At 44.6% G+C, this 21,971-nt stretch overlaps 2 protein-coding genes across 5 annotated transcripts in view; one reads left to right on the plus strand and one right to left on the minus strand.

Moving 5' to 3' along the window:
- Window positions 1-17,697, minus strand: part of C1H1orf131 (chromosome 1 C1orf131 homolog) — a 32,731-nt gene extending 15,034 nt beyond the window's left edge. For 2 of the 3 annotated variants that reach the window (XR_008716994.1, XM_055588125.1), the window contains exons 1-2: window positions 17,462-17,697; window positions 12,585-12,928 (exon numbers count right to left, since the gene is read on the minus strand). Coding sequence is in view for 2 of the 3 variants with exons in the window: in XM_055588125.1 (XP_055444100.1) it covers window positions 12,585-12,928; window positions 17,462-17,549 (432 nt within the window). In the remaining variant the exon portion in view is untranslated. Of the gene's footprint in view, window positions 1-12,584; window positions 12,929-14,161; window positions 14,247-17,461 lie in introns of all 3 variants that reach the window. The other variant, XM_055588126.1, reaches the window with a different exon arrangement.
- Window positions 17,698-17,767: 70 nt separating this feature from the next.
- Window positions 17,768-21,971, plus strand: part of GNPAT (glyceronephosphate O-acyltransferase) — a 40,523-nt gene continuing 36,319 nt past the window's right edge. For both annotated transcript variants that reach the window (XM_055588116.1, XM_055588105.1), the window contains exon 1: window positions 17,768-17,907. Coding sequence is in view for 1 of the 2 variants with exons in the window: in XM_055588105.1 (XP_055444080.1) it covers window positions 17,830-17,907 (78 nt within the window). In the remaining variant the exon portion in view is untranslated. The remainder of the gene's footprint in view (window positions 17,908-21,971) is intronic.

Here is a 21,971-nt window from a genome sequence, read left to right on the forward strand (position 1 = left end):
TATTTTCTCCTGCACTGGTGAGATTTTTATCTATTAGTTACACTGTCCAATCCTTGTCCAATTAGAGAAGAGTTGGGTAGATAAACACTCTCTCTTTAATATGCCAGCATTTCTGGGAATATTGAGAATTTTCTTCACGTCTTCTTGAGTGTAAATTATTATTTCGGGGGGTGGGGGGCGGTCCCAAGATGGTGGAGGAATAGGACAGGGAGACCACTTTCTCCCCAACAAATTCATCAAAAATTCATCTGAATGCTGAGCAACTTCCACAAAACAACTTCTGAACGCTGGCAGAGGACACCAGGCACCCAGAAAGGCAGCCCATCTCTTTGAAAGGAGGTAGAACAAAATATAAGAGAAAGAAAGAAAGACAAAAGAATTAGGGATGGAGACCTGTCCCTGGGGAGGAAGTTGTGAAGGAGGAGAAATTTCCAAACTGTAGGAAATCCTCTCACAGGTGGGTCTGTGGGGAGTTTTGGAAACTCAGAGGGCAACATAACTGGGAGGAAAAAAAAACCCACAGAATACGCGCCTAACTGCAACTGCCAGTGGGCAAGTAGCCCAGAGGCTCACATCCACCACCAGCAGCGGGGGCTGGACAGGGAGGTGCGGGCTGATAACTGGGGCTTAGGGTAAGGACTGGGCTTGAATGGCCTGAGGACAATCTGAGGGAGCTAACGTGAGATAACTTTCCTGCGAAAGGCTCTAACTTGCAGCCTGACAAAGGACACAACTCACACAACAAAGGATTGAGCAAATACCAAAGGAGAGCTGGCTGGCTTCGGTCCTGGCCCCTCCCCGCTGCCAGAGGCAGAGAGGCAGGCGGGTGACAGCCAGAGTCGGAAGGCAAGGGGCTGCTCCATTCTCAGCCCCAGAGACCAGAATCTTCCACCAAACTGTGAGCAGGCTCCCAGTTGCTAACCACGTCTTCCTGGGATCCTGGATGGTTGACATCTGCCAGGAGGGTCGCAGCCTGAGATCAGCTCCCCAGAGGAGACACACGGCACACCTGAGACCGTGCTCTCGAAGCGCACCCGGGAAACCAAGTGGGTGGGACCCGGAAGGTGATTAAGATGCACGGCCCACCTGGGACAGTGCGCTCGCCAGGCACCCAGTTGCCTGAGCTGCTCGGACCTGGGAAGGGCACAAAACACACACCCAACCGAGTCTGTGCTCCTGTGGAGTACCCGAGAACCTGAACCTGAGCAGCTCAGACCTGGGAAGTACATGAAACACAGGGCCCACTTTGGACAGTGCCCTTGCTGAGCAACCTGGAGCTGCAGCAGACCCACTGTGGTCCATACACCGCGAGCACTCCCCACACACGCCAGTGATATTTGTTTGCTGTGTTCCTCCCTCCCCACAACACAACTGAACAAGTGAGCCTAAATAAGTGACCACCTTCACCCCCTTGTGTCAGGGTGGAAATTAGATACTGAAGAGACTTCCAGAGGAAGCCAAGAAAAAAAAGAGGGAACCGCTCTGGAAGTGACAGGTGCAACAAATTAAAACCCTGTAGTTAATCAACACTGACTATGTGTTGGAGGGGAGAAGGCAATGGCAACCCACTCCAGTACTCTTGCCTGGGAAATCCCATGGACGGAGGAGCCTGGTAGGCTACAGTCCGTGGGGCCGCTAAGAGTCGGACACGACTGAGCGACTTCACTTTCACTTTCATGCATTGGAGAAGGAAATGGCAACCCACTCCAGTGTTCTTGCCTGGAGAATCCCCCGCTGGTGGGCTGCCGTTTATGGGGTCACACAGAGTCGGGCACGACTGACTTAGCGGCAGCAGCAGCAGCAGCATGCATTGGAGGGGGCCTATAGACCTTAAGAACAAGTACAAGCTGGAACAAGGAACTATCTGAAATGGAACTGACCCCACACTGCCCACAACAGCTCCAGAGAAACTCATAGGTATATTTTTACTATTATCACTTTTTAATTTTTTTTTAATTTAAGTCCTTTATTACAACTTTAATTTTCATTAGTATAACCTACTATTACCTTGCAAAAAAAAGACCCTATTTTTAAAGCAAATTTCATATATATTTTTTTATAATTTTTGTGATTGATTTTGTTTTGTATTTTTAATATTGTATTTTTGAGAGTCTAACCTCTACTCTAGATTTTTAACCTTCGCTTTTTGGTATTTGTTATCAATTTTTTACCTAAATTTAAGAATCTAATGTTCAGTATTCATTTTCACTTAAGGGTGTGATTACTGGCTTGATTGCTCTCTCCCTTTTTGACTTTCCCTTTTCTCCACCAGGTCACCTCTATCTCCTCCTTCCCCCTTCTCTTTTCTACTTAACTCTGTGAATCTCTCACGGTATTCTGGGCTGTGGAGAAAGGTTAGGGAACAGATTACTGGCTAGACTGGTCTCTCCCCTTTTGACTCCCCCTCTTCTCCTCCTGGTCACCTCTATCTCCCTCCTCCCTCTTCTCTTCTTCATGTAACTCTGTGAACCTCTCTGGGTGTCCCTCACTGTGAATTGTTTCACCATTAACCTAGATGTTTTATCATCTGTGCTGTATGAATGGAGATATCTTGACGCTACTGTAAGAATAAGACTGAAAGCCAGAGGCAGGAGGCTTATCTCCAAAACTTGAGAGCACCAGAGAACTGCTGATTCCAGGGAACATTAATAGACCAGACCTCACCCAAAAGCCTCCATACCTACACTGAAACCAAGCTCCACCCAAGAGCCAACAAGTTCCAGAGTAAGACATTCCATGCAAATCTCCAGCAAAGCAGGAACACAGCCCTGAGCATTAAAAGACTGGTCAACCACCTGCAAAAGAATGAAACTAGAACACTTTCTAACACCATACACAGAAATAAACTCAAAATGGATTAAAGATCTAAATCTAAGACCTGAAACTATAAAACTCCTAGAGGAAAACACAGGCAAACACTCTCTGACATAAACCACAGCAAGATCCTCAATGACCCACCTCCGAGAGTAATGGAAATAAAAGCAAAAATAAACAAATGGGACCTAATTAAATTTAAAAGCCTTTGCACAATGAAGGAAACTATAAGCAAGGTCAAAAGACAGCCTTCAGAATGGGAGAAAATAATAGCAAATGAAGCAACTGACAAAGAATTAATCTCAAAAATATACAAGCAGCTCATGCAGCTCAATACCAGAAAAATAAACAACCCAATCAAAATATGGGCCAAAGAACTAAACAGACATTTCTCCAAAGAAGACATACAGATGGTTAACAAACACATGAAAAGATGGTCAACACCACTCATGATCAGAGAAATGCAAATCAAAACCACAATGAGGTACCATCTCACGCCAGTCACAATGGCTGCTATCAAAAAAGTCTACAAACAATAAATGCTGGAGACGGTGTGGAGAAAAGGGAACCCTCTTACACTGTTGGTGGGAATGCAAACTAGTACAGCCACTATGGAGAACAGTGTGGAGATTCCTTAAAACCTGGATATAGAACTGCCAAATGACCCAGCAATCCCACTGCTGGGCATACACACTGAGGAAACCAGAATTGAAAGAGATATATGTACCCCAATGTTCATTGCAGCACTGTTTACAATAGCCAGGACATGGAAGGAACCTAGATGTCCACTGGCAGATGAGTGGATAAGAAAGTTGTGGTACATATACAGAAGGGAATATTAGTAAGCTATTAAAAAAAGAACGCATTTGATTCAGTTCTAATGAGGTGGATGACACTGGAGCATATTATACAGAGTGAAGTAAGTCAGAAAGAGAAACACCAATACTGTATATTAACGCAAATATATGGAATTTAGAAAGATGGTAACGACGACCCTATATGCGAGGCAGCGAAAGAGACACAGATATAAAAAACAGGCTTTTGGACTCTTGGGGAGAAGGCAAGGGTGCGATTATTTGAGAGAATAGCACTGAAACATGTATATTACCATATGTGAAATAGATGACCAATCCACATTGGATGCATGAAATAGGGCACTCAAAGTTGGTGCATTGGGACAACCCAGAGGGATGGGATGGGTAGGGAGGTGAGAACGGGGTTCGGGATGGAGAACACGTGTACACCCACGGCTGATTCATGTCAATATATGGCAAAACCCACAATATTGTAATTAGCCTCCAATTAAAATAAATTAATTCAAAAAATTATTATTTCAACTAGATTAGTTTCTTCCTAATACCTCTCTGACTGGATCCACTAAAGAGCAGGAGACTTGGTACAGCTGAAGGGTGATGCTCAAGGTAGCCCTGGAATACTGCAGGCTTCCCAGGTGGCTCAGCAGAAAAAGAATCATCCTGCAACACAGGAGACAGAGACGACTACGGTTTGATCCCTGGGTCAGGAAAATCCCCTAGAGGAGGGCATGGCAAGCCAATCCAGTATTCTTGCCTGGAGAATCCCATGAACAGAAGAGCTTGGCGGGCTACAGTCCACAAGCTTGCAAAGAGTCGGACATGACTGAAGCAACTGAGCATGCACGCAGGCTGGGATGCTGCAGAGACTGTGAGGGCAGTAAGAAGCGGGGCAATAACCGGGAGAGCGCCTTTAGGGCTGATGACACTTCCGGCGCAGCGCGCTCACGCCCCTCAAGGCACAAGCAGCCTAACTGACCCACACTCCTCTCGCCAGTGTCGCACTCAGGCAAACAGCTTTTAAGCCAGAAAGCCTAGCGGCAGAACTTGGGCACGTTTTTCATATCCACAACCCTTCATCTGGAATCCTAAGAAAACTCAGAAGGAAATATTGGGAATATACTGAATACTGTGTACATTTCCGTCCTTTATTTTGCCCATCTTTGCATGAAATGTTCCCTTTGTATCTCTAACTTTCTTGAAGAGATCTCTGTAATCTTTCCCATTCAATGGTACACAGTGGGATACTGTTGACTATTTCCAGTGGGATCTAAGACAGCAGCTCATAATTAAGCACAGTCACATTTCTGTAGCAACGCCTATAAATATTTATGTCAAATGGAACCAACAAAAGTAACTCTTAAGCCTCACATCAGTTCAGGTCAGTTTTGCTGCCAAATAAATCTGTACCAAACATACAAAACAAAAAACAAAAAAAAAAAACCACCTAAACGTATGCTTTCCAAACAAAGCTCTAGGGTATTAGAGTTGTATATATGGGATGGTGGGGTGACTGTTTATATGCAAGCAAATCATTAAATCTGTCTAGGCATCAATTCCCTCTGCAAAAGGAAAACAGGTCACATGAATTGTGAAGATTCAATGAAATACTGAACTAGTTAAGAAACATAAATAATCACTTTTAGTACACAGCAACCACTCAGGAAATGGGGCTTCCCTAGGGACTTAGATGGTAAAGAATCTCCTGCAATGTGGGAGACCTGGGTTCGATCCCTGGGTAATGAAGAGCCCCTGGAGAAGGGAATGACTACCCACTCCAGTATCTTGCCTGGAGAATCCCATGGACAGAGGAGCCTGGTGGGCTACAGTCATGGGACTGCAATGAGTTCGACATGACTGAGCAACAAATATACACAGTAAGCTTTCAGGAAATACTGGCAAATCTTTACTCAGCAATGCATTACATGCTCAGAAGCGTGTATGTGTACCACAGCCCATGCCATAGGATCCACGCGTTCCTTCTGATCTACGGTACACTGCTCTATTGTTTTTACTATGTCTTTCTTGTCTCTTTTCTACAGAGGCCACAGAGGAGGCTAAGGTTCATGAGATGGACCCGCGTTAAGGGTGGAGAAATAGGCTTATCAGATACAGCCCTGACAGCCGAATAATACTTGGATCATTTAAGCTACACCTGACCCTTTCTTAAGAGCATAGGAACTTTCTTCCTCACAGGCAGCCTTTCACTCATTAAAGAGTGGGCTCATCCACTCCACTCTCAAATCACAAGTCTAGGCCACCCCATTTTGATCCTGGACCCTGCAGTAAACACCTCACCCAGTCCCCTCATGCCTTTGGCTACTGCTTTACCTATAATCCATTTACCATGCAGGGGATACAGCAATCTTTTAAAATATAAATCAGATCACTTCACGCCCCTGCTTAAATTCTTCCATGTGGTTCTCCATGCACTTTAAATCCGAAGGCCCCAAGCCTCTGGGGCCTGGTGTGACTGGCCCCAGCCTGTATCTCCAACAGCTCACACCTTCTCCCCACTGTCTTCCTCCTGCTAGTCTCCCAGCTCCTAGAACCTTACAGGCCTCCATGCAGCTCAGGACATCTTCTGCCTACACTGCTCTCTTCTCTCCCATCCCTGGCAACCTTCAACACAGTGTCAGCCTAGAGTCACCTCCTCGGACACTTCCAACCACCTACTCCAATGGAGGTTCTGCCTGTTACTCTCAGGACCCTGCATCTTTCCTTCAGAGTATTTATAACACTTTTAAAGTATATTATTAATTTATGCAGGGTTTGCCTGACTGCACTAACAAACAATATAGTCCATGAAAGCCGAGGACTATTATCTTGTTTACTGTGGCATCTCCTGGGTCTGGCAAATAGTAGGCACCCAATTACTTACGGAATAAATGAATGAACAAATCAATGTAAAGGTGACCTCTGACCTACTATTTCTTATCAAATTACTTCTGTAATCAGAACTTTACAAATGGGACATGATCAGGAAGTTTACTTATAGGTCAGATATCTGGAATGGGTTAAATATACAAATGGTGGCTGCTGCTGCTGCTGCTAAGTCGCTTCAGTCGTGTCCGACTCTGTGCGACCTATAGACGGCAGCCCACCAGGCTCCCCCGTCCCTGGAATTCTCCAGGCAAGAACACTGGAGTGGGTTGCCATTTCCTTCTCCAATGCATGAAAGTGAAAAGTGAAAGTGAAGTCGCTCAGTCGTGTCAGACTCTTTGCGACCCCATGGACTGCAGCCCACCAGGCTCCCCCGTCCCTGGGATTCTCCAGGCAAGAACACTGGAGTGGGTTGCCATTTCCTTCTCCAATGCATGAAAGTGAAAAGTGAAAGTGAAGTCGCTCAGTCGTCGCAACCCCATGGACTGCAGCCTACCAGGCTCCTCCGTCCATGGGATTTTCCAGGCAAGAGTACTGGAGTGGGGTGCCATTGCCTTCTCCGACCAATGGTGGGCAAGTTCCCAAATGAGTCCATTAAAAGGGGTTCTGATCACCAACTCCAATGTAGGGAAGAAGGTTGCCTCACATGTGGGAGCCAGTGTACAATAAAGCGTGTACTGTAGATTAGAACACACACACAGAACACACAGCTGTGTGTTCACAGCTCAGTGCAATTCCGACACCATGTACTGGAGACAACACAGATTCCACAGGCAAAGGGCTCAGTCCGACAATACCATCCCCACTTCAGACCAGCTACAAGCCCAGATTGTTATGTGTAGCACATCTGACCCACCACCTACAGACTGCAAGTTCTCCTGAGCCCCTTCTTGTGTTCAACTAATTTGCTCAAGTGGCTCATGGAACTCAAAAAACCCATTTACTTCCTAGATCACCAGTTTATTCTAAAAGGTTGTAACTCAGGAACAGTCAGATGGAGGAGATGCAGAGGGCAAGGCGTGTGGGAAGCAGAGGACCCTGCACCCCCTCCCTGGGCCCCACTCTCGCAGCACTCCACATGCTCACCAACCCAGAAGCTCTCAAAACCAAACCCCTCCTCTGTGGAGTTTCAGAGGTTTCCTCACACAGGCATAATTGAGTACATCTGCCCTCTCCAGCTGTGAAAAGAAGAGAAGCCAAAAGCAAAGGAGAAAGGAAAGATATAAGCATCTGAATGCAGAGTTCCAAAGAATAGCAAGAAGAGATAAGAAAGCCTTCCTCAGTGATCAATGCAAAGAAACAGAGGAAAACAACAGAATGGGAAAGAATAGAGATCTCTTCAAGAAAATTAGAGATACCAAGGGAACATTTCATGCAAAGATGAGCTCAATTAAGGATAGAAATGGTATGGACCTAACAGAAGCAGAAGATATTAAGAAGAGGTGGCAAGAATACACAGAAGAACTGTACAAAAAAGATCTTCACAACCCAGATAATCACGATGGTGTGATCACTTATCTAGAGCCAGACATCCTGGAATGTGAAGTCAAGTGGGCCTTAGAAAGCATCACTACGAACAAAGCTAGTGCAGGTGATGGAATTCCAATTGAGCTATTTCAAATCCTGAAAGATGATGCTGTCAAAGTGCTACACTCAATGTGCCAGCAGATTTGGAAAACTCAGCAGTGGCCACAGGACTGGAAAAGGTCAGTTTTCATTCCAATCCCAAAGAAAGGCAATGCCAAAGAATGCTCAAACTACCGCACAACTGCACTCATCTCACATGCTAGTAAAGTAATGCTCAAAATTCTCCAAACCAGGCTTCAGCAATATGTGAACCATGAATTTCCAGATGTTCAAGTTGGTTTTAGAAAAGGCAGAGGAACCAGAGATCAAATTGCCAACATCCGCTGGATCATCGAAAAAGCAAGAGAGTTCCAGAAAAACATCTATTTCTGCTTTATTGACTATGCCAGAGCCTTTGACTGTGTGGATCACAATAAACTGTAGAAAATTCTGAAAGAAATGAAAATACCAGACCACCTGACCTGCCTCTTAAGAAATCTGTATGCAGGTCAGGAAGCAACAGTTAGAACTAGACCTGGAACAACAGACTGGTTCCAAATAGGAAAAGGAGTACATCAAGGCTGTATATTGTCACCCTGCTTATTTAACTTATATGCAGAGTACATCATGAGAAACGCTGGCCTGGAAGAAGCACAAGCTGGAATCAAGACTGCCGGGAGAAATATCAATCACCTCAGATATGCAGATGACACCACCCTTATGGCAGAAAGTGAAGAGGAACTAAAAAGCCTCTTGATGAAAGTGAAAGAGGAGAGTGAAAAAGTTGGCCTAAAGCTGAACATTCAGAAAACGAAGATCATGGCATCCAGTCCAATCACTTCATGGGAATAGATGGGGAAACAGCAGAAACAGTGTCAGACTTGATTTTTGGGGGCTCCAAAATCACTGCAGATGGTGATTGCAGCCATGAAATTAAAAGATGCTTACTTCTTGGAAGGAAAGTTATGACCAACATAGATAGCATTTTAAAAACCAGAGACATTATTTTGCCAACAAAGGTCCGTTAGGTCAAGGCTATGGTTTTTCCAGTAGTCATGTATGGATGCGAGAGTTGGACTGTGAAGAAAGCTGAGCACCGAAGACTGATGCTTTTGACCTGTGGTGTTGGAGAAGACTTGAGAGTCCCTTGGACTACAAGGAGATCCAACCAGTCCATCCTAAAGGAGATCAGTCCTGGGTGTTCATTGGAAGTACTGATGCTAAAGCTGAAACTCCAGTTCTTTGGCCACCTCATGCGAAGAGTTAACTCAGTGAAAAGACCCTGATGCTGGGAGGGATTGGGGGTAGGAGAAGGGGACAACAGAGGATGAGATGGCTGGATGGCATCACCAACTTGATGGACATGAGTTTGGGTAAACTCCGGGAGTTGGTGATGGACAGGGAAGCCTGGCGTGCTGCGATTCATGAGGTTGTAAAGAGTCGGACACAACTGAGCAACTGAACTGACTGACTGACTGCCCTCTCCAGAGGTCAGGGGATAGGACTGAACTATCCAGTCCTCTAATCACAAGGTTGGTTCTCCTGGCAACCAGTTCCCACTCAAGGATGCTTTCCAAGTCACTTCACTAACAGAAAAGACACCTTTATTTCTCTCATCTTTGAAGAAATTCTAAGAGTTTTAGGAGTTCTATGCCAGAAACAGGGGCTATGTTTAATGTAATATTTCTTATTATAAATCACCATATCACACCCAAGAATATCTGTTTCAATACACTGTGTAGTTGGACCATTTTTGATGGCACAACCTAAATTCTGGGAAAAGGGGGTCACTTACTTGCCAGTACCTCTTGTGTTCACATGAGTACTTCAGACAACAGACAGCAACAGGAACTCACATGGAGAATCGACTAGTGGGGGGAGCCACATAAATGGAGAAATAAAATGAAAACAGGAATAAAAAACAAACGGAATACTTCAAAGATGACCTGCTGTTCCTGTGATTGGTCAGTGGAAGCCACCATTATTTTATCATGTCTGTTTCCATGTCTGTTGGACTGTCTGATGGTGACTTGTAAGTTTTCAGAGAGCAGGAGCCACAACATGTACATTTTCCCATGTTCTGCAAACTCTTAGCATAGTATTATTGTGTCCTAATTACTCCAAAGAACTGGCCTTTGCCTGGTGTGCCTTATACCCAGGATATGCCATAATGACTAGCACTATATTAATTTGCAGTTATTTATATATTGCAATATCAACATTCTACAGTCTTTTTATGGGCATATGTATTTTCATTGTGTTCACAATACTGTCTCCTTAGGCAGACACATTTACATCTTCAGAAGATAAATTTTTAAAAGAAGCAAAGGGCAGAACACCAAGAAGAGCTAAAAAATTTCACCAAGATGAGGAAGTCCAAAATGTAAAACGAGGACTTCCCTGCTAGTTCAGTGGTTACGAGTCCACCTGCCAATGCAGGGGACCCAGGTTCAGTCCGTGGTCCAGGAAGATTCCACATGTCGCCGGGCAACTAAGCCCGTGCACAACTACTGAAGCTCATGCGCTCTGCAACAGGAGAACCCACGGCAACGAGAAGCCCACACACCACAACTGGAGAACAGCCCCGCTCACCACTGCTAGAGAAGAGCCCTCGCAGCAGCGAAGACTCAGCACAGCCCAGAATAAACAAAGAAACGAAAAGGTCCACATCAAAAGGTAAAACGAGCTGAGGTTCCTGAGAAAAGCCAACTACAGTGAAAAGGGGATTCTGTAGAGCAGAAAGAAAAAGACTGCTATACGTTTGCTATCATTAAGAGACAGGGAGATACAGACTCATTCAATGACAACTTTTTTTGTCCTTTCTATTAGGAAAAAAACAAAATAAAACTCTATTCCAGAAGGATGAACACAAGCGAATATAAGAGGAAACTAAAGACCGAGACATTTCAGGAAACGAGGGTATCTAGGTGCTTAGTGTCAGTTAAATTCCCCAAAGGCAGTACTGTATTTCACACTGCTGTTCTCCAACCTTCTTCATATCATGGCACACACAGAAAATACTAATTATTTGTCTGGCGCACTGTAGTACCCTATGGTAAAGAATACCAGTCTTTGGAAGCTCCCTGGCTGGCCAGCTTGGGAGCTCTGGCTACAAGGGCCAAAAGAATCCATTTCTTATGTGCCTGTAAGAATTCCCATTGCCCCAGTACTTGGATACTATAAGAATTGGAAAGCTGACCTAGGATCAAAGGAGATATGGCTACCTCCTAGCCTGTGTTCACACGTTCATCAAGAATATGCAAGCCTAGCTGTCTTTGCAGTGGATTGAATCATGGTCTTCAAACAGAGATGACCATGCACTAATGCCAGGAATCTGTGGATGTGACCTTCTCTGGAAAAAGAATCTCTGTAGTGTTATCAAGTTAAGGATTTCATGATGAGATCCATCCCAGATTTAGGGTGGCCCTACATCCAATGATGTATTAAAAAGCAGAGACATCACTTTGCCTAACAAAGGTCTGTTTAGTCAAAGCTACGTTTTTTTCCAGCAGTCATGTATTGATGTGAGAGCTGGACTGTAAAGAAGGCTGAGCACCGAAAAATTGATGCTTTCAAATTGTGGTGCTGGAGAAGACTCTGCAGAGTCCCTTGGACAGCAAAGAGATCAAACCAGTCAATCTTAAAGGAAATCAACCCTGAATATTCACTGGAAGGACTAACGCTGAAGCTGAAGCTCCAATACTTGGACCACCTGATGCAAAGAGCTGATTTTTCTTGGAAAAGACTCTGATGCTGGAAAAGACTGAAGGCAAAAGAAGGGGACAGCAGAGGATGAGATGTTTAGATAGCATCACCAACTCAATGGACATGATTCTGAGCCAACTCCAAGAGACAATGGAGAACAGAGGAGCCTGTCATGCTGCAGTCCACTGGGTAAAGAGCTGAACACAACTTAGCGACTGAACAACAACACATCCAATGATGGGTGCCGTTCTAAGAGAAAGGCAAGAGATTTGAGACTCAGGCACCAGGAAGAAGGCCACGTACAGACGGAGGAAGAGTTCAGAGTTCTGCAACTGTTGGAAGATGGAAGAAGCAAGGAAGAACTCACCCTCTGAAGAAGGGAGTAGGGCCCAGCCAACACCATAATTTGGACTTCGGGCCTCCAGAACTGTGAGAGAATTAATTTCCCTACAGCAGCTCCAAGAAACTAAGATAATACTCTTTTTCTTTTGCTGACAGACAAAAGTTTATAGGACATGCGGAAAGCAACAGAAATGTAACCATCTGGATTTCCGCAATGAACTTGACAAAAACTTGTGAAAAAGTTTGGCTAAGCAACCACACCTCTCTCGTGGACTGAATTCTGGGCCAGAATTACAAATGTAGCCTGAGACTGCTGCTCAGCAGAATCCCTCTGCTTCCCATCAGAATGGAAGTTCCTTGAGAGAAGGCAGTTTTTGCCTGTTTTGTTCACTGCTACATCTCAGTGCCTAGAACTGTGGCAGGACAACATCAGGGTTTTCATCATATGAGCCGATTCTTTACCTTTGTGTTCTCGTCTTGATCTGGCTTCTGTTTTCTTTTTTTACTTCGGCTGTGAAACTGTACCACTTCTACCAGCTCCCTGTCATTCCTTGGGGGAGAGCAGGCTGCTGCAGCTGCAGAGACTACAGGTCCTGCAGGGGAACCACTGGGGGTCACAGCAGGAGCGCCCTGCAGCTCTTCCTGGAGCTCCTGGAAGAAGCTAGCAGCACTCTTCCTCTGGCCTCTGACAAGAGATTCGGGTTGGGGAGCTGGCTCTGTTGCCAAGGATGCCAGGGTCCCCGTACCTCTCTTCTTCTCTCTCTTTTTTCTGACTCTTTTCTCTTCTGTTTCATCTTCTGTCTCTCCTGTTTGTTTGAACACAAAAAGGAAAAATAAATATTTTGTGCTTCAGCTGTCACCAATATCAAATCATATGAATGCACACATCCATATGTCACAGTTTACAAACACCCAGAAATACACACAAAGAAGATACCTGTTTTTCTTCGGAGGGTCGTATCCAATATCTGCACAATTCAGAGACTCCAAAGCACTTAGTCATCTTCTCCCAAGGTAATTACATTCATGTCTTTGACTCTCAGTACAATTACCTAGTCCTTACGTTGGTCCTGACTAAACGTGTCATCACGACAACACCCCAGGAACTGGTAATCCTAGCTGGCTCACAGTCTGTACCAAAAATGTAAGTACATCCACCACTGCTTCTTTTTAACACTCTCTAGGGTTACAGGTGGGTACCACAGTCTTCCTATTTCCTTTCATGGTTATAAACTAAAATGAATCTAAGACAACTGGCTTAATTTGAAAGGCTTTGAAAGTGAAAAAGTGAAAGCTGCTCAGTTGTGTCCGACTCTTTGTGACCCCATGGACTCCTCTGTCCGTGGAATTTTCAGGCAAGAACACTGGAGTGGGCAGTCATTTCCTTCTGTAGGGGATCTTCCTGACTCAGGGATCGAATCCGGGTCTCTTGCATTGCAGGCAGATTCTTTACCATCTGAGCCACCAGGGAAACCCAAGATGAACCTAAGACAATTGGCTAAATTTGAATCCCTTTATTTGCAACTAATATACCTCCCCTTTGTTTTAACTGTTTAAACTCTGACCAGTCACCTGAAGGTTCTGACAAGAACTCTAGGCCTCACTACTGACTGACAGTATATCACAGGGCTCTCTAAATATTAGCTGAGTATTTATGCTTATTTGTATTTTCTCAGATTTTTATTCAGTAAATGTGTATCAGACTTCTTTACCACTGGACCCGACCCCAGTGGTCCAGTGGTAAAGAATGCACCTTGCAATGTAGGGGACACATACTTGATACCTGCTTCTGGAAGATTCCACATGCTGTAGGGCAACTAAGCCTGTGGGCCACAACGACTGAGCCCATGAACTGCGACTACTGAAGCCTGTGCGTCTAGAGCCTGTGTTCTGCAACAAGAGAAGTCCCCACAAGGAGAAGCCAGCGCACCACCACTAGAGAAGAGCTCTTGCTCATGCTCACCGCAACTAGAGAAAAGCCCAGGTAGGTGCAGCAATGAAGACCCAGTGCAGCCAAAAATTAAATTTAAAATACAAACCTTTAATAAGAAAATATATGTATTTAGAGTCGATTAGAAAACCTTGGTCAAGATGTGGAGTAGAAGGATATATGCTCATCTCCTCCTGCAAGAGTACCAAAATTGCAACTAGCTGTTGAACAATCATTGACAGGAAGATGCTGGAACCCACCAAAAAAAAAAAGACACCCCATGTCCAAAGACAAAGAAGAAGCCACAGCGAGACGTAGGAGGGGTGCAAACACAATAAAATCAAAACCCATACCCGCCGGGTGGGTGACCCACAGACTGGAGAACAATAAAACCAAAGAAGTTCTCGCACTGCTGTGAAGGTTCTGAACCCCACGTCAGGCTTCCCAGCCTGAGGATATAACACAGGGACTTGGAATCCCCAGGGAATCTGGCCTTGAGGGCCAGTGGGATTTGATTACAGGCCTTCCAAAGGACTGAAGGAAACAGAGACTCCAGTCTTTGGAGGTCACAAACAAAATTTTGTACATACCAAGACCCAGAGGAGAGGAGCAATGACTTCACAGGATACTGAACCTAAAGTACCTGCTAGTGTGGGAGGGCCTCCTCGGGAGGTGTGGGTTGGCAGGGGCTCACCACAGGGGCGGGGGCACTGGAAGGTCTCCCTTAGAGTAAACCCTCTTGGAGTTTGCCATTAACCCTACAGTAGAGCCCTCAGACCCCAGGGCTGGGATGCCTCAGGCCAACTACCAGGGAGGCAGTGCAACCCCACCCATCAGCAATAGGATCAAAGCTTTACTGAGCAAGGCCCTGCCCATCAGAGCAAGACCCCTCCTATCAACAAAAGCTTGAGTAAGAGATAGTTGCTCAGTTGTGTTCAACTCTTTGCAACCCCATTATGTCACAATAAAAATGACAAATGATATACAAGGGAACTCCCATCAGGCTATAAGCTGATTTCTCAACAGAAACTCTACAAGCCAGAAGGGAATGGCATGACATATTTAAAGTGATGAAAGAGAAGAACCTACAACCAAGAATACTCTACCCAGTAAGACTCTCCTTCAGATATGATGGAGAAATGAAAAGCTTTCCAGACAAGCAAAAGTTAAGAGAATTCAGCACTACGGAACCAGCTTTACAACAAATGCTAAATGAACTTCCGGCAGGAAACACAAGAAAAGGGAAAGACCTATACAATTAAGACAACGGTAATAATATAGGAGGATATTATTATATTATATACAGTAATAAAATAATATGATCATACATATAGATCCTTCAATGTAAATGGATTAAATGCACCAACCAAAAGACACTGGGTGGGCGAAAAATGTGCATGTATGCACTTCCACTTACCACATCACTCTACTTGATCCCCCCTAAATTCTATGTAATTATTTTATATTGTTAATCATGTTCCCATTATGACTTGCAATTGTAATTGTCTTTTACTTTTTGTCTGGCTATTGACTGTGAAAACTGATAAACATCTTTTACTTTGTAATTATGTAACTACTACTTACTTAACACTATTGTATCATGATTGGTCAACAGAAAAATAATAGAACTCTGTATCACCAAAACTAGAATCTAGTAGAAAAACCTGTAATCACTTTTTAAAATCCAGATGCTTATCAGAATTATCTTGAATTTTTTTTGAAAAATACAAATGCTCAGGTAGTTTTTTTCTTCAGAGCTCCAGATATGTTTCTAATGAGCACTCATGTTTAAAAACAATAAGACTATAGATGATCTTTTACTTTTTCCTAGTTTCACTTTTTCTATTTCATAGTCAGTGCTCCCGTTTCATTTAGTTTATGTTCTCCAATTTCTCCATTTCTTTCTTTCTAAAAAACTTTTGTATACATATGTATAATATATATATTTAAGAAAACTTGAGTTTTTGCCTAACTAAAAAAATTACATTTTGATTCCACTTGTTTGACTTAGTATAAACAGAATGCTAGATTTCTAATTAAAAAATAGATATGCACAAGCAACAAAGGTTTACTGTATAGCACATGGAACTATAGTCAATATCTTGTAATAACCTATGATGAAAAATAATTTCAAAAAATAATGTGTATTTGTATAAATAACCTTGCTGTGCACCTGAAACATTGTAAGTCAACTATATGTCAATAAAATAGACACATTAAAACAAGAGCCAACTAAACTTTGGCATTAGGGATATAAAAACAAGTAGATACTGCCCGTGTCTTCAGAGCTCCAAGTGTAAGTTCCAGCCTGTGTTAATACAAACTATATTTAGGATTTTGCAGATACAGTCTTCTCCTCTAGGACTTCTCAAGGTCAGAGACTAAGTCTTCTCAGTCTTCCAACATTCCCAAAGGCCCAGAGATACTCTGTCCACAGTACAAATCAATACAAGTGAGGGAGGTGGAGACAGACAGTGTGGGGCTTAGAACCCAAGCTCTTCAAGTTACTAGCTGGGTGAACTTTCAAGTTTTTTAACTTCTAGTGCTTATTTCTACAATAATGCTATTTGTCTTGTACTAATAGTATCGATGACAATATCTATTTCATAGAATTGTTGTGATAATTAAATGAGTATATACATGTAAAGTATGGAGTATATGGTAAAACCGCAATGCTTTTTTAGCTATTATTTTTATTCCAAGTTATGTAATGAGCTTAGAATTTTGAGCAACTGGCTCCAAAATAAAACAGCAACATCACACTACAAATTGAAGAAATGTGTTTGACCTATACGGCACTAATGCCTAATGATTTCTGGTGCATGAAGGAGTGTCATCTTCCCTGGGGCAAGTTCTTCAGTGTGTAGAACTGGCTCCTTGCTGAAGTGCCAGGAGTTCCCAGCCTTTAATGATAAGTTTCCTTTTCCGCAATCAAGATGAAGGAAGGCGAGCATAAGTCAGCCAACTCAAGGCTGAAAGGTAGTGAAAAGCTTCATGTAAAACCGTTCTCTGAAGTCACTAAAAGACTGGGTCCCAACGCGACAAGGTGCCACCAATGCCCGAGAGTCAGGCGGATCTGGGGGTGCGTGGGGGAAAGGGGCTTGCCAGAGGTCGGGAGTGAAAAAGGACGCTATTTCTAGAGCATGAGGTCCTTTGCACATCTCCTCGTTAAGTCTGAAAGCCTAATGCTTTCGACAAGCAAGCCGGTTGGCCCCCACACTCAGGAACGAGTTGGGACATCTGATTCATAGAAAGACTCACAAACCCCGGTCGTAGGCGAGGGGAGGGTGCAGGACCCATTATCTGAACCAGGTTGGACGAGCCGAGGGGTGCTCCAGGAGCCTGAGGCCAGCCAGGTCCGGGGTCCTCAAGTCGGCTCTCCACGTGGGCTCTGAGGCCCCGCACTCACCAAAGTCGTAGAGGTTCTGGAGCAAAGAGTCCAGAAGGGCCTGAGAACCGGGAGGCCCAGAGATCGCCAACCGGGTCTCTTGAGCCATCGTGAGGCCAGCGGTCCGCAACGAGACAGCGCAGATCTCGCGGACCTCCCGCCGCTCGGCGTCCGCTTCCGGTTTCCGACGGGCTGCGCGCGCCGCAAGTCCCCGCGCGGCTTCCGTCCTGGTTAAGATGGCGGCGCCCGGGGTCCTGTGGAGCGGCCGTAGAGGGTGCTGCCGCCCTAGGCGAGGTCGGGCCGCCCCGCGCGGAAGAACCGCCCACAGCAGCAGCACCACCACTGCTTAGCAAAGAATCGCAGGCCACGCCCGGGACAGCAGCCGCAGCATGGATCATTCCAGTTCATCCAACTCTTGTTTCTCCGTTGGCTCCACCAGTCCCGGGGCTGTCATGCTTCTCTACTCGGTATGCGCCCAGGGGAGCGAGGCCGGGGCGGGGCTGCGAGGGGACCCGCTTCTCTTGGTCCTGGGTTCCTCCGGGCTGCGACCCGAGGTCCAAAAGAGTGGGTCCGAGATCCCCAGAGGAGGGACTAGGTGATTGATTTGGTTTCCAGGGCGACGGTGTATCTCGGTGTGTGTGAACGTCAGTATGCTTTTAGAAGTTTGTGTTTGGTGATGGTTCCTGCCCGCTCGTTCCTTCCCTTTCACTCCACCAGGCATGGGGCCTTCAGGAAGCCTCTGACACAAAAACGAGGGAGTAGAGTTGAGAATCTCCCTCTAGCGAGGGCGTGTCGAACTACCTTTTGGTTGGTTTCTCGAACCAGAGAATCCTGCGGGTCTGACCCAACCTGAGGTAGCCTGTGGTTCCCCATCCCGCTCTTTTGCAGGTGTGATATTCCTGGGAGAAAAAGTATTTGGCTTGTATGTGTGCATCGAGTTTCTAAAACTTCTAATCTAAGAAGATTTGGAGCTTCTGGAAATTTTTATTGTGTTTCTGTCTCTGTCCATCATTGTACTTGTCCCACAAGTCATTTTGAAAGACAGCTAATGGCACCCGACCTCCCTACAATTGGCCTTTTCACCGCCTAAACCCCTTCTCCTGATTTTAACTTTTTTGCCAATGGAATGTTGGTCACTCACAGTTTCATGAAGAAATTTTGAGGCAGAAATTTGTACTTCTCAATATTGCACTACCCTGGGGCAATTGACTTTAAAAAAAATTAATTTTTATTTACCATAAGAAGAAATAAAAGTGCATATTTTAAAGTCATGTTATCTATGTTCTGGCTTAAATCTAAGGTTAATTTATGTAGGAACGTGGTAACAGGGAAAACATGAAAGAGCAAAGTAAACAAGAAACTCAGTTTCAGAAAAGAACATACGTATGATAAAGAATCAACCTGCAATGCAGGCGACCCGGGTTGGATCCCTGGGTCTGGAAGATCCCCTAGAGACAGGATTGGCAACCCTCTGCAGTGTTCTTGCCTGGGAAATCGCATGGACACAGGAGCCTCGCGGGCTGGTCTATGGGGTAGCACAGAATTGGACATGACTTAGTGACTGAACAACAACAACAAAACCCACCTCTACCTTCAAATTGGGAAATCAGTGGAACATGGGAAAACGTCTGTTCCCTTGCTGTGAAGAGCCTGGGCTTATAATTGCTGCTAATTGTCCACTCTCCTAAGGTTTATCACTTGTGCCTCTCTTCATTGACCTCACTTCATAGTTCAGTGAAATATTTCAACCTTGGAATGTAGTGAAGAGGGTTACTGTGTAGCTCTGACTCCCTATAGGTAGCTTTTTCAGCCCTAAACTGGTTTATGAATTAACAGCAATTTTCCATGTGTATTAAAGGAAATAATTGATTTTTTATTTCCCCCGCTCACCAAAGGTAAGACTTTGGTCCACTTTTTCATGTGAAAAACTAAAGAAATTGCATGTACACTGTTACTACTTTTGAAGCTAGACAGCAACCCTCACTACTCTTATGACTACAGTCTTTAGTTTCTTATTAACCTGAACTTTTTCTTACTGGTTCAGACCGCCCTTATATATTTCGTTGCCATGCTCCTAATTATGCAACACTCTGATCTTAAGATGTTTTAGAAACCGCTGATTGCAGCAGATGTTGCAGTAGTAGGTACCTACAGTGTTCTAGTCAGCATTGACAGTGTCCAAGTTAAAGATCCACCTCTTGCCTTTAGGGACTTCACAGGAGATCATGAAAATAAATAATGATAATTAAGTGAGATAACGGCTTCCCAGGTGGCGTTAGTAGTAAAGAACATGCCTGCCAATGCAGGAAACATAAGAGATGTGAGTTGAATCCCTGGTTTGGGAAGATACCCTGGAGGAGGGCATGGCAGCCCATTCCAGTGTTCTTGCCTGCAGAGCCCCATGGACTGGTGGGTTACAGTTCATCCATGGGGTCGTGAAGAGTCAGACACAACTGAATCAACTTAGTACCCAGGCAAGTGAGATAAGTGCAATGATTGAAGTATGCTGAGTATGCTGCGGGAGGGATAAGGAGGAGCACCCAACCTGTCTGGGAACTTGGAGAAGGCTTCTAAGAGAATATGACACCTGAAATGAGATTTTAAGATATGAATGGTAGATGAGGAAGAGGAAGACTACCCTAGATGCCAGTGTAAGAATACCACACCCTAGCATGTTTGGGGGAACCAAAATAGACAAGGGTAGAATAAATGGAATATGAGAAGCACCGTGGGATCATGGAAAAAGCAAGAGTTCCAGAAAAACATCTATTTCTGCTTTATTGACTATGCCAAAGCCTTTGACTGTGTGGATCATAATAAACTGGAAAATTCTGAAAGAGATGGGAATACCAGACCACCTGACCTGCCTCTTAAGAAATCTGTATGCACTTCAGGAAGCAACAGTTAGAACTGGACATGGAACAACAGACTGGTTCCAAATAGGAAAAGGAGTACGTCAAGGCTGTATATTGTCACCCTGCTTATTTAACTTCTATGCAGAGTACATCATGAGAAACGCTGGGCTGGAAGAAACACAAGCTGGAATCAAGATTGCCTGGAGAAATATCAATAACCTCAGATATGCAGATGACACCACCCTTATGGCAGAAAGTGAAGAGGAACTAAAAAGCCTCTTGATCAAAGTGAAAGAGAGTGAAAAAGTTGGCTTAAAGCTCAACATTCAGAAAATGAAGATCATGGCATCCGGTCCCATCACTTCATGGGAAATAGATGGGGAAACAGTGGAAACAGGGTCAGACTTTATTTTTCTGGGCTCCAAAATCACTGCAGATGGTGACTGCAGCCATGAAAGTAAAAGACGCTTCCTCCTTAGAAGGAAAGTTATGACCAACCTAGATAGCATATTGAAAAGCAGAGACATAACTTTGCCAACAAAGGTCCGTCTAGTCAAGGCTATAGTTTTTACAGTGGTCATGTATGGATGTGAGAGTTGGACTGTGAAGAAGGCTGAGCACCGAAGAATTGATGCTTTTGAACTGTGGTGTTGGAGAAGACTCTTGAGAGTCCCTTGGACTGCAAGGAGATCCAACCAGTCCATTCTGAAGGAGATCAGCCCTGGGATTTCTTTGGAAGGAATGATGCTAAAGCTGAAACTCCAGTACTTTGGCCACCTCATGCAAAGAGTTGACTCATTGGAAAAGACTCTGATGCTGGGAGGGATTGGGGGCAGGAGGAGAAGGGAACGACAGAAGATGAGATGGCTGGATGGCATCACTGACTCGATGGACATGAGTCTGAGTGAACTCCGGGAGTTGGTGATGGACAGGGAGGCCTGGTGTGCTGCGATTCCTGAGGTCGCAAAGAGTCGGACAGGACTGAGTGACTGAACTGAACTGAACTGAGAAGCACTGCTAAGCGATAGGCAGAGGATATTTCCTAAAGGAAGTTTATATGTTTAAATGCCCTTAAGGGTAAATCTTAAACTTTATGAGGCAATCATTTATTTATTTTTTTGGCTGCGCCATGTGGGACCTTGGTTTCCTGAGCAGGGATCTAACCTGTTCCCCCTGTGCAGTTTTAACCCCCAGATCGCCAGGGAAGTCCCTACGGGGCATCATTTAAGGATGATCGGATTTGTATTTTTCAAAGTCCAAGAGAACTGCTGCTGCTGCTGCTGCTGCTGCTAAGTCGCATCAGTTGTGTCTGACTCTGTGCGACCCCATAGATGACAGCCCAACAGGCTCCTCTGTCCCTGGGATTCTCCAGGCAAGAATACTGGAGTGGGTTGCCATTTCCTTCTCCAATGCGTGAAAGTGAAAAGTGAAAGTGAAGAAGACTACTAGGTTTCTCAAATGATTGTGTGGATGATCTCTTTTACTTAAGCAAAGACTATAGAATTAGAATCTGGTTAGGGAAGGAATCTGATCTGGAAGCATGAAGATCAGTTAGGACTCTGTTGCCACAGTTCAGGGAAGTGATTGATGAAAGCCTGAAGTCAGGCAGTGGCAGTGAGTCTGTGGAGAAGGGAGATGGATGAGTTTGTCTAGTGCTCGGGACAGTTACATGTGGT

The sequence above is a fragment of the Bubalus kerabau genome, chromosome 1 (genome assembly GCF_029407905.1).
Source record: "Bubalus kerabau isolate K-KA32 ecotype Philippines breed swamp buffalo chromosome 1, PCC_UOA_SB_1v2, whole genome shotgun sequence".
NCBI classification, from domain to species: domain Eukaryota; kingdom Metazoa; phylum Chordata; class Mammalia; order Artiodactyla; family Bovidae; genus Bubalus; species Bubalus kerabau.